Genomic DNA, 12,003 nt, shown 5'->3' with positions numbered 1-12,003 from the left:
AAGTTAAAAAAAAAAAAAAAGAAACTGAGGGGCACCTGGTGGCTCAGTCGGTTGAGCATCTGACTTCAGCTCAGGTCATGATCTCAGGGTTCATGAGTTTGAGCTCCACATCAGGCTCTGTGCTGACAGCTCAGAGCCTGAAGCCTCCTTTGGATTCTGTCTCTCTGCCTCTCTCTCTATGTCTCCCTCTCTCTCTGCCCCTCCCCCTCTTGTGCTCTGTCTGTCTCTCAAAAATAAATATTAAAATTTTTTTAAAATAATAAAAATAAAAAATGGAAACCAAAAGGAAGGAAGAGAGGAATGGAGGAGGGAAGAAATGCAGGGAGCCTGCGAGATCATACTGCAATCTACTTGGAGGTGGACACAGACTTTTAAGACTTGGCACTTGTATCTTCCAACCCTAATTTAAATAGGTGTGTGTGTATTTAATATTCAATAAGATTCTATTTTTATGTTTTTAACTTTTATTTAAGAAAAATTTCAAATGTACAGAGAAGTTTCAAGAATAAAAGTAGCACGGGGGCGCCTGGGTGGCTTAGTCGGTTAAGCGTCCGACTTTCGCTCGGGTCATGATCTCGCGGTTCGTGGGTTCGAGCCCCGCGTCGGGCTCTGTGCTGACTGCCAGCTCAGAGCCTGGAGCCTGTTTCAGTCTGTGACTCCCTCTCTCTCTGACCCTCCCCTGCTCACGCTGTCTCTCTCTCTCTCTCTCTCTCCTAGAAATAAATAAAACATTAAAAAAAAAAAAAAAAGAATAAAAGTAGCACGGGGGCGCCTGGGTGCTGGGTGGCTCAGTTGGTTGAGTGTCCAGCTTTGGCTCAGGTCATGACCTCAGGATCTGTGGGTTCGAGCCCCCCATCAGGTTCTGTGCTGACAGTTCAGAGCCTGGAGACTCTTTCAGATTCTGTGTCTCCCTCTCTCTCTGACCCTCCCCTGTTCATGCTCTCTCTCTCTCTCTCTCTCAGAAATAAAAAATGTAAAATAAAAATTTTTTAAAAAAAGAATAAAAGTAGCACATAGAGCGCGCGAGTACTCCACATGCAGATTCACGCATGTCAACGTTTCACCCTGTGTGCCTCATCCGTTTTCCCCTGGCTGCCCCCTTGGGTTTCCTAAACCACTGGAGGGTTGCTTGCATCATGACCCTTTACCCCGAAATACTTCAGTGTGTGTTTTATAAGAATCAGCTGGAATATGCTCTTGTGTAACCACAGGAAATTTAACACTGATACCAAACTTTAATCTACCAGTAAGATTTAACATGCAAGTAATACTTTTCCCTACTACAGCTTCCGCTCTTCAGATTCTGGTTCTTGCTCTCTGTTTTAAAGTCTCTTGTTCTATAATTATTTGAATGATCCCTGGAGTTTACAGTGCAGACATACACACACACACACACACACACACACACACCCACACCCCTTCAAAGTAAAAACTTTACCAAACCCTGTTTTGGGGGGAACCTCTTGTCCTTTGCCTTTCCAAAACTCACCGGCACTATCGTTCGAATCTTGGAGCCTCCTTTTGAAAACTGAATTGTATAGCAGCGTTTCTGAGGGTTTAACAGCTTTTGTTTTTTTCTTTTTCCACTCTGGTTCCTAGTTTGAAAAAGTACCAGAAGGTTTCATCCCTCCATCTACACCGAAGTTCGCATATGGAAAAGTAGCCCTGCAAAAGGTAAGCAAGAAAATAACAGCACTTTCGAGAGTGAGGAAGTGGAATTTAGCAGTTGTGAGTGAAAGTGTCAGGCGGAGGAATTGGTTCTGTCTTTTTGTGAATTGGTTTTGTGAGACTGAAGGTGACACTTCGGGGAAAATGGGGACACGTGTGTGGACGGGGTAGGCACCTGGGCCGTGAGCAGAAGTGGGTGGGGACCCTTACATCATTCAGGTCATTTAGGTTCAGTTATCAGTCATCCGGAGCAGCTTCTGGAGCCTTTGTGGGAATAACATGCCACCTTGTTATGCCTGGTGAGGTTCCTTTCCGCAATTTACCTTTTTTTAGGGGGTTCTCAAAAGGCATAGGCATTATCAGAGACCTTTGCACTATTTAGTGTGCTCCCCTCCATCTCAAAATCATGTACTGATTTTTGTGCTCTGTGGTTTATATGGTAAATGGGACATCAAGAGGGAAAGGCTAGACACTCATCATAGATGGGAGCTAAAGACCTTTTATTCTAGGAAAGAGAAAAAGAAGGGAGATTTCATTTCATTGTCAGGAGTGACGTAAGCCAAAATCAATTTGTTTTGACCGTCTGTGTCTTCAGGATTTCCCCTTTTATAATCCCTCACTCCTACATCTCTTAACTCACAAGAGAGAAGAGAAAGAAACCACAAGCAGTTACACATTTCTTCAGAATCTTGATTTTCTAAAATAGCAGAAGTCTTTATCTTTAACCAAAATGCCAAACACCATTGTATAATTTTTCCATTCACGAAGCCCTTTGATGTTACGGTTGGGTAAGTTGCTGTGACATTTTCCACCTAGCGTCTGGTGCGTGTGTTACATTCAGTGAAGAGTGTGGTCTCTTTGCATGATAGGAATCTTCCTTTAGTTTTAATCAGACTTGAATCACACTCGTAAAGGGAGCATCTTCTACATTTTCATTGCCACTGGCTACTTGAGGACGTGGCTTTGCTACGAGAAATTTATTTTTATGCAACAGAAAACAGCTACAGATGTTTACAACAGCAACAGGACCAAGACGGAACAAAACAAAACTAGCTTCGTACCAAAAATACATCTGTTTACCGCAAAGGAAAATTGTGTCAGTAGAAATAGCTTTTCCTGGTTAACTAAATGTGTGCAATGTAAGATAGCATGTTAGCGTGTAACTGAATTCAGTCGATGTAAGACATGGTTATACAGGATAAGACCTTTTACCGTGAGTTGAATTTCTTTAGTTGTCCCGATAGAAAAACTTCCATGTGAGCTGCTGAATTGATGGAATTGTATTTAAGGTTTTGCTTCCTCCTGACGTTGCGTATCAGCAAAGCAGCCCTGCCGAAGCGTTTATACATTCCTCACCAGCATCAGTCGCGGGAAGTCCTAGGTTCAGAGCCAAACCTAACTGCAGACCTTGGCTCTGCCGTTGCTCTGGTGAGCTTCTGGGAGAACCTGTTTCCACATCCCTAACCCAGGGACAGTGATGGCTGCCCCGCCCCCCGCCCCCGGCGGTTGTAAGGATTCACTGGGGTGCACGTGCAAGGTGCTCTCACCTGGGGTTTGGCAGGCACTCAGTGATCGGTAGCTGCCGTCATTCTTGTTGCTGCATCGGAATAAGCCTCCTGGGTTGTGAGAATATGCCATCATCTGGACTAAAAGTAATAAGTATTTTATTGAGTATCTACTATGTGCTGATTATTGGGTGAGCACCACACAGACCCTGCCCTTAAGGAGCTGACAGAATGGTCAGGACGGCAAAGGTGAGCAGCCAGTGCATGATGCAGGCGTGGAAAATACGCTGCAGTCAAGTTCAGAGGAAGGTGCAGTCCTGGGTACTCCCCTCCGGGGTGCTGGGGAAGGCTCTGGAGGGCAGGCAGCCTCTGCGCCCTGGTTTTCATTCACTTGAAGGGCCTTTTATAAAGAGGCTGTATTTACGAATAGGCGTGCTTGACGTGCTTTATGATTACCATCAGTTACTTTTCATCGAGGGTTAGGGGACAGATAGGGGTGACGGAAGGTGACTGGGGGTCAGCTCTGAGCGGAATTTGAACAATTTAGGTTCACGGAGGGATTTGGTTAAATCCTTGATAATTTACAAATGGCTTTATCCTCCACTGCGATTACCAGGTGACAACAAGTGAATGTTCCTCTTGTGTCTTTTCAGTTAAAGACGGTGGAGGATGCTCTGAACGTCCTGTGTCCCTCTGGGCCCATAAAAAGCCTTCATCCCTTGACATTTATCCAGGTGAAACAGGTAGGCCTTCAAAGGTAATGCTTCACCCTTTTTCTGCTTTTCTGCCCTGCCCTGCAGGGCCTATTCTGAGCACAGGAGCCAAGCAGTAGGCAGATAAGTCAGGTCCCGGTAAATTCGCCACAGATTTCCAGGCTCTTGTAGCTTTAAGTACCTCACGGTGGGCTGACTCTTCCTAGACTCCCCCCACCTTTTTTCTTACCCCTAGAATAGGCTGTAGCTCGACCTGATTCAACATAACTCTCAGTGTATTTCTGATCTAATTAATCTTTATTACTAAAGCAAAACCACTATCTTTTTTTTTTTTTTTAAATGTTTTATTTATTTCTAGGAGAGAGAGAAAGAGAGACAGGGTGAGCGGGGGAGGGTCAGAGAGAGAGGGAGACAGACTCTGAAACAGGCTCCAGGCTCTGAGCTGGCAGTCAGCACAGAGCCCGACGCGGGGCTCGAACCCACGAACCGTGAGATCATGACCTAAGCGAAAGTCGGACGCTTAACCGACTAAGCCACCCAGGCGCCCCAACAAAACCACTATCTTAATGCTCAAAAAGACAGCTTAATTATTTGTCCTTAGTTGGCTCAAAGGTGTAGGGCCTGTGTTCTTGAGAGATTCGGTTCTTAGAGATTCTTCTTCCCGCTTTTGAAGGGAACGGGACACATGCGTCTGTCGGTGTGTGTGTGCATGCACGCATTCACGTGGTTAACCCAGGCGCTGCGCTGCCTCATGTCAATTTTATTTACTCTATTATTTATTTATTTAAAGTGGGCTCCACGCCCGACATGGGGCTGGAACTCACAACCCTGAGATCAAGAGTTGCACACTTGGGGCGCCTGGGTGGTTCAGTTGGTTAAGCGTCCGACTTCGGCTCAGGTCATGATCTCACAGTTTGTGGGTTCGAGCTCCGCATCGGGCTCTGTGCTGACAGCTCAGAGCCTGGAGCCCGTTTCAGATCCTGTGTCTCCCTCTCTCTCTGCTCCTCCCCCACACTTGCTCGGAGCCTGGAGCCTCCTTCAGATTCTGTGTCTCCTTCTCTCCCCGCTCATGCTCTGTCTCACTCTCTCTCAAAAAAAAATAAATGTAAAAAAAATTTTTTTTTTTAAAAAGACTTGCACACTTTGCCTGCTGAGCCAGGTGCCTGCCCTTCATATTTATTTTAAAATTTTTTCTCAGCTTTTGGGGCGCCTGGGTGGCTTAGTCGGTTAAGCGTCCGACTTTCGCTTAGGTCATGATCTCGCGGTTCGTGGGTTCGAGCCCCGCGTCAGGCTCTGTGCTGACTGCCAGCTCAGAGCCTGGAGCCTGTTTCAGTCTGTGACTCCGTCTCTCTCTGACCCTCCCCTGCTCACGCTGTCTCTCTCTCTCTCTCTCTCCTAGAAATAAATAAAACATTAAAAAAAAAAATTTTTTTTAAATTTTTTCTCAGCTTTTTATTTTGGAAATCTTCACATCTAAAAATGTTACAAGAAAAGTGTAATCTACAGCCACGTAGCTTTCCCCTGGATTCACTAAGTGTTGACAGTTGGCTGTGTGTATATGCAGTCACCTGCCTTTTTTTAACCATTTGAGTTTGCTGTCAATTTCCTGACACTTCACCTCTAAATATTACAGCACATATCTTTTAAGAAAAAGGACATCGTTCTATATGATCACAATATAATGATCACACTTAAGAAATTTAACATTCGTATAAAAATCTTATTTTTTTAATGTGGGCTGTATAGTCAAGTATCCAGTAATGTCCTTAACTTTTTTTCTTTTTTTAAAAAATGTTTATTTTTGAGAGAGAGGAGCGGGGGAGGGGCAGAGAGCGAGGGAAACAGAGGATCAGAAGTGGGCTCCATGCTGACGGCAGCGAGCCCGATGCAGGGTTTGAACGCACAAACCGTGAGACCGTAACCGGAGCCCAAGTCAGACACTTGACCGACTGAGCCCCCCAGCCAGCCAGCCCTTCACTTTCTGCCAACCCAGTTTCCAATCCATGGTCACACATGCATTTAGTTATAAGGTCCCTTCAGCCTTCTTTCCTCTGTCGCTACTCCTAAGTCTCTCTTTCTCATGGCATGGACATTTCTGAGGAGTTCGGCCAGGTGTTTCGTAGACTTCCCCTCACTGATTAGGTTCAGTAGGACACTTCCGGCATGAACACGACCGGGGGGGATGTGCCCTTCTCAGAGCACCATGTCATGACGCCCATCAGGTCAGTGTGTCCCTTTGTTGTGATGTTAAGCTTGAACGCCCGGTTAGGATCTCGGCCCCAGTTTGTTTTTGTTTTTTTTTGTTTTTTTTTTTTATAGCTTATTTATTTTTGAGACAGAGAGACAGAGCATGAGCATGGGGAGGGGCAGAGAGAGGGAGACACAGAATCTGAAAGAGGCTCCAGGCTCTGAGCTGCCAGCACAGAACCCGACACAGGGCTTGAACCCACGAACCGCGAGATCATGACCTGAGCCGAAGTCGGACGCTTAACCGACTGAGCCACCCAGGCGCCCCTCAGCCCCAGTTTTTTGAAATGGAAGGCTCTCTGGGTCCCTTACTGCCTCTCTGGGGAGATCCCCTCCTGGAAGGAGTCTGAGCCATAAGGTAATAGGACCACAGCGTATCTAGACTTAGTGTACTTTGCTTCTGGTTATGCTTTTCTCACTTGGGATTTTATTCCCGCAACTCCGTGATCAACGCCATGAGTAATTAAGCCCCCGGTTCCTTAACACGGGGTAGAATCCTTGCTTTAGTTCCAGCCAGCACCCGCTGTGTCCAGGTCTTCATCTAAAAATACAGTCCGCCTTCTCCACCGAGCAGGGAACCTCTCAGTAAGACACAGTCTGGCCACTAGGGCAGCTGGAACCTAGGAAGTGAATTCCAGGTTGATGTATAGACCATCGCACTCATTGCTCTCGCAGACCCTTCTGCTCTGTGATCTTTGGTCAAGGCAGTGCCCTCGGCCTGGGGGGGCTCCCCAGCTGTTTCAGGGCTGGCGCAAGCCCCCTGGATGTTAATTTCCAGCAAAACCCATGGAGGGTACAGGTACAGAGGGTGGGATGCAGCCCTGGCCCTCTGCGGCCACCCCTACCCCCACTCCAGCCGCTGCAGCGGTTTGCAGGGAGCACCTCCGCCTCTGCTCCCTCCTGGGGGCCCTTCTCACAGTGCTCCCCAGCCTCTGAGCTAGGACTTACCACTTCAGTTACTTTGCAAAGAAAACAACAAGAAAGAGACGGACATTTGGGGTCTGGGAAGGAAGGCACCCTTGAGCGTGAAGCCTTGGGTGGCGGCCCCAGTGACATTTCTTGAGTTCAGCCCTTTCTTTCAACACAGGAACAAGGGTTAACGTGTTTCTTTTTTCACCTCCTCTAAATCACCTCCACATTTGCCGAGATTCTCTCCCTTGCCTTCTGGGCTCCAGACGTGAGGAACTTTTCCCTGTCCCCTGCCGGATGTCTGTGAGAGTCCCCTCTGTGACAGGGTTTGGTCCTGCCTACCCTGGCTAACATCCACAGCAGCAAAGTCACCAGCTGAGGCCGCAGGTGCTGTTTGCTGCCGCAGCCGAGAGTCTGGGGCCTTCCTTTCGGACCCGGGATACCAGCCTCTCTGTTTTCTGACTTAGCCACAGGTTACACCCTCCTCTCTCACTGTCTCTGTCCCCGCCACCCCCGTCCCTCCACCTTAAACAGTTTCCGATTGACTCTTGTTTTGTGTGTTAGAGCAGATCTAGCCCAAGAACCTGGGAAATGTTTTACCCAACGTTGTTGACTTTGTTGTTGTTTGTCTTTTTTTATTTTAAGATTTTGTTTCATGTTTATTTTTGAGAGAAAGACAGCACAAACAGGGGAGGGGCAGAGAGGGAGGGAGACCCAAAATCCAAAGCAGGCTCCAGGCTCCAAGTTGTCAGCACAGAAGCCCAATGTGAGGCTCAAACCCACAAACTGTGAGATCATGACCTGAGCCGAAGTTGAACACTTAACCAACTGAGCCACCCAGGCACCCCTAAAATTTTATTTTAGGTTAATCTCTATACCCAACGTGGCTTGAACTCACAACCTGGAGATCAAGAGTCACACAAGTCATTATCTTGTGGTCCGTGGGTTCGAGCCCCGTGCCAGGCTCTGTGCCAGCTCAGAGCCTGGACCCTGCTTCCGATTCTGTGTCTCCCTCTCTTTCTGTCCCTCTCTCGTTCACACCCTTCTCTCTTTCTCTCTCAAAAAAAAACATTAAAACAGTTTATTAAAAAAAAAAAAAAAGAGTCACATGCTCTACCAGTTGCACCAGCCAGGAGCCCCTTTTGTCATTTTTCGTCATGTTGTGTTGTGTTTTTGAGGCGATGTAAATAACCCAGTGATACATATGATAGGCTCGCCCTGAGTGATACTGGGCAAATTTCCTCGTGTGGGAAACGGATGTCTAATAAAATGTTCTTTTGAATTCCCTGCTGCTACTGCTGTGAGAGTGTATGATCTAAAAAGTTAAGCCCGTTCCCTTCTTTCCGACTGAATTTTTGCTGGAGGCTAGAGAAATACTTTATTCCTTATGATTTTAGAAACTTCCCTTTCACCCAGATCGAGGGGGCCAGGCTATCTGTTTGAAAAGAGTGATGTATTTTCCTCACATATTTTTCTAACCAGTATTCGGGTTTTGTGCTGTACCGAACAACGCTTCCTGAAGACTGCAGCAACCCCATACCTCTGTCTTCTCCCCTCGGGAGAGTCCATGACCGCGCCTATGTCGCCGTGGATGGGGTAAGAATGTTCTCTGAGCTGTGTCTGTCTGCCCCACCAGGGGGATGCGTGGTCTGGTAACGTGGCATTTGAGGCCACCGCACACCTCTCTACACTTGGGCTCTGCCCCTCCAACTGAACCTCCTTAGCTGCGCCCCTTCCTTGCTGGTGTGGCCTGAGCCATGCACCCTCTGCCTGTGCCTGGAAGGGTGCGCTGAAGGCAGCCCCCATCTTGGAAACCTTCTGGTCTCCCCAGTCCACGCCATCCTCTCTGACCAACCACAGAATGTCACCCGTGTCCTTGAGGACAGGCTCCACTCTACACGCGGGAGCGGTGATTCGTTTAACTCTGTGCCTTCATCCTGCACAAGAAAGTATGTTCGGAAGGATTGTTCATGCTAATTACAGCCGCAATACACAGAGAACTCTGTTTCACAGCACAGGAAAGATACACTGGGGGCCTCCATTCCTCCCACTGAAGCCGTCATGTGAACAAGCACATGAGGACATTTTTCTAACCCTGGAGATTTGTTCAGAAAATTTTAAATTAAAATGCTTCCGTTCTGTGGCGACCAAAGGCTTTCATTTCAGGGGAAGCAAGTTTCTAGGGCACCGTGTGTATGTTGCCCGCATGTAGATTGACAACGCTTGTTTCTTGAATTCCGGTTTATTTATTTTTTTAACGTGTATTTATTTTTGAGAGAGAGACAGAGTAAGAATAGGGGAGGGGCAGAGAGAGAGGGAGACACAGAATCCAAAGCAGGCTCCAGGCTCCGAGCTGTCAGCACAGAGCCTGACACGGGACTCGAACTCATGAACCGTGAGATCATGACCTGAGCCGAAGTTGGACGCTCAACTGACTGAGCCCCCAGGCGCCCCTCTTGATTTCCAGTTTAGGGGTGGGTCATCTTAGTGAATTCTAGTCCGCATAACTTCAATTTTTTTTCAAAGCTGCCCCTTTAAAAAAATTAGGAATATATTGTTACTAAAATGCCTGTTGTTTTTTTCTCATTCTATTATATAATTTTTGTGGTTAATGCATCCTATCAGGTATTTTGAGGTGACTCTACTCCACCTAACTCTCTGATTTTTATCTCATTTATCTGATTTTTTGTCTCCTCTCTCCGCGTTGTTTAGAAGCGACTTTTTATGACTGACTGCCTTTTGTGCCGTGAGAACACAAAGCAGTTCCCGTGATAGGAATTCTCCCCTGGAATTACTGCCCCCATCCCGTCTTTCTATTAAAAATAGAACATCCCAGAGCAAAGGAAGCGAGCCTCAACCTTCCCTTGCTCTGAGCTGTAGCCGATGAGCTGCCTGTTTAGGAAGCGGTGTTCCGAGGAACTTGACCGCCTGGCTGGTGGCCTGGGCAAAGGGGCCAGTAGAGCACTGTCGCCCGAGTCTGGTCACGCTTCAAGGCAGAAAATGAGTGTGACGGCTTAGCAAGCCGAGCCCTGCCAACCTCCTCATGTCAGCTAATTCCCACGGGACTCTGACCCCACAGGTGCCCCAGGGAGTCCTGGAGCGAAGTGACGTGGTCACTCTGAACATCACAGGGCAAGCGGGAGCCACCCTGGACCTCCTGGTGGAGAACATGGGCCGTGTGNGAGAGCTGTGTCCATGCTGTCCGAAGAGGCTTCCACAGAGCCGTTTAGAAATTCTGACACATACGCCCCCCCTCCTCCAGCCCTGCTCGTGGAGAAGCAGGTCTAAAAACACACACACTTTGCTGAGCTTGGTGAGCGAACCCGCCGTGATTTGTTTTGCAAGTTCAAAGTCGGAGTGTTTTGAAGACCTCTTTTCCTCTGTAGGATGAGAGAGTGGAGCTTTACAAAGAGAACCTTCCCCTGTGTTCGGGGCTCAGCCATCCTGTAGAAAAGAGGAGGAAGCCTCTCCACTGTGCATCTCCTTTGCTTGCAAAACCCACCTCGCTTTATTTTTTTATTTTATTTTTTTAATGTTCATTTATTTTTGAGAGAGAGAGATACAGCACAAGTGGGGGAGGGGCAGAGAGAGGGAGACACAGAATCTGAAGCAGGCTCCGGGCTCTGAGCTGTCAGCACAGGGCCCCACACGGGGCTCGAGCTCACAGACCATGAGATAGTGACCTGAGCCAAAGTTGGACGCCCAACCGACTGAGCCCCCCAGGCGCCCCTCACCTCGCTTTCAAAAGGCACTTCATTGCCTACCTGGCCAGCTTAGCGTGTGGTCTGCTCTGTGTTCTGGGTGTGGACGGCCCGGAACGAAGTCTTGAGGTGTAGAAAGCCTTTCCCCTGATGCAGGGGCTCTCGTCCGGCCCAAATGTTTTCCCTCGGAAGACACTGCCCGAGCTGTATTCAGCACACGTCAGTGAGGCCCACACTCTGTGCGGGGCTCCGTGAGCTGCAAAGATGCGGAGATACAGGCTTCCCCACAGATAGCTCATCATCTCCTGGAGGACAGCAGGCCCACAGGGCACGATGTGGCACCCCTCGGCGTAGGCTGGGACAGGCGTGCGGGACTATTTCCTCATCCTGGTGACTCCGAGGCAGGGCAATGGCAGGCAGTGACCGTGCAGGGTCACCTTTGCCTCCGGCAGAAAGGTCCCGGTTAAAATCCTTGTGCTCAGGTTGTAGTTCGTAGTCTTCCTGCATGGCCGTCACAGGCCACCGTGACCCCCGGAGTGACAGGCATTCTTGGGTAGCCTCTGACCGTGGTGCCCGGCCAAGCGCCTGCGCGTGGCCGCCTGCTTAATGTTCATGGGATTTGTGAGTGGGCCACGGGGGCCTGATATCGAGAGATGTCCTGGGACAAATTCGGGATCTCTCTGGGCATGGAGTGATCTCCCCCCCACCAATAAAAGGCGGGGAGGAGGAAGCTGGGTGAGCCGGGGCAGAGGCTTCCATGGGGTGGCTGGCACCAGGGGCCCCCCGGCCTGCTGACGCACTGGCAGACGGCGCAACTCCAGAATGCAGGTCTGAGGCCCGCCCTTATCATCACTTCCTTTGTAGCCGCTCACAGATATCAAAGTGTTCCCACGTATGTCTCCTTGCTGAGTCCCATGGCAGGTGAACGGACTCGGGTGCGATCATCCTGGATCATCACAACTTGCTCCTGGTTATAGGAAGGGGCAGGGTCCGCCCCCGCTTCTCCCACCCCCCCGAATTCCTGACTCCATTCATTCCCCGTTCCATAGACCCCATCATCCCTTCCATTCAGCAATGACTTTGAACCAAGCACCGAACATTGCGGGCATGGGGTTGAAAGCTCTGGCCTCAAGCAAGGTGCCACTTTGGCGTACCCATCGCTTGGGTCTCATTTACTGCTGGAGTTTCATAACCCAGTCTGCTGGCCCTACGAATTCAGGGCAGGGACACAGGGCCACCTGGTGCCCTTTCCTTCCTAGC

General features: G+C 48.9%; 1 protein-coding gene across 1 annotated transcript in view; it reads left to right on the top strand.

Annotated features, from left to right (window-relative positions):
- Positions 1-12,003, top strand: part of GLB1 (galactosidase beta 1) — a 69,414-nt gene that overhangs the window by 40,336 nt on the left and 17,075 nt on the right. The window contains exons 11-14 of the mRNA XM_077754504.1: positions 1,600-1,674; positions 3,827-3,916; positions 8,525-8,638; positions 10,122-10,233. Coding sequence (XP_077610630.1) covers positions 1,600-1,674; positions 3,827-3,916; positions 8,525-8,638; positions 10,122-10,233 — 391 coding nt within the window. The remainder of the gene's footprint in view (positions 1-1,599; positions 1,675-3,826; positions 3,917-8,524; positions 8,639-10,121; positions 10,234-12,003) is intronic.

The sequence above is a fragment of the Crocuta crocuta genome, unplaced genomic scaffold (genome assembly GCF_008692635.1).
Source record: "Crocuta crocuta isolate KB4526 unplaced genomic scaffold, BGI_CrCroc_1.0 scaffold70, whole genome shotgun sequence".
Classification (NCBI taxonomy): Eukaryota; Metazoa; Chordata; class Mammalia; order Carnivora; family Hyaenidae; genus Crocuta; species Crocuta crocuta.
The sequence above is the reverse complement of the archived record's forward strand: the minus strand, read 5'-3'. Positions and strand labels throughout refer to the sequence as shown.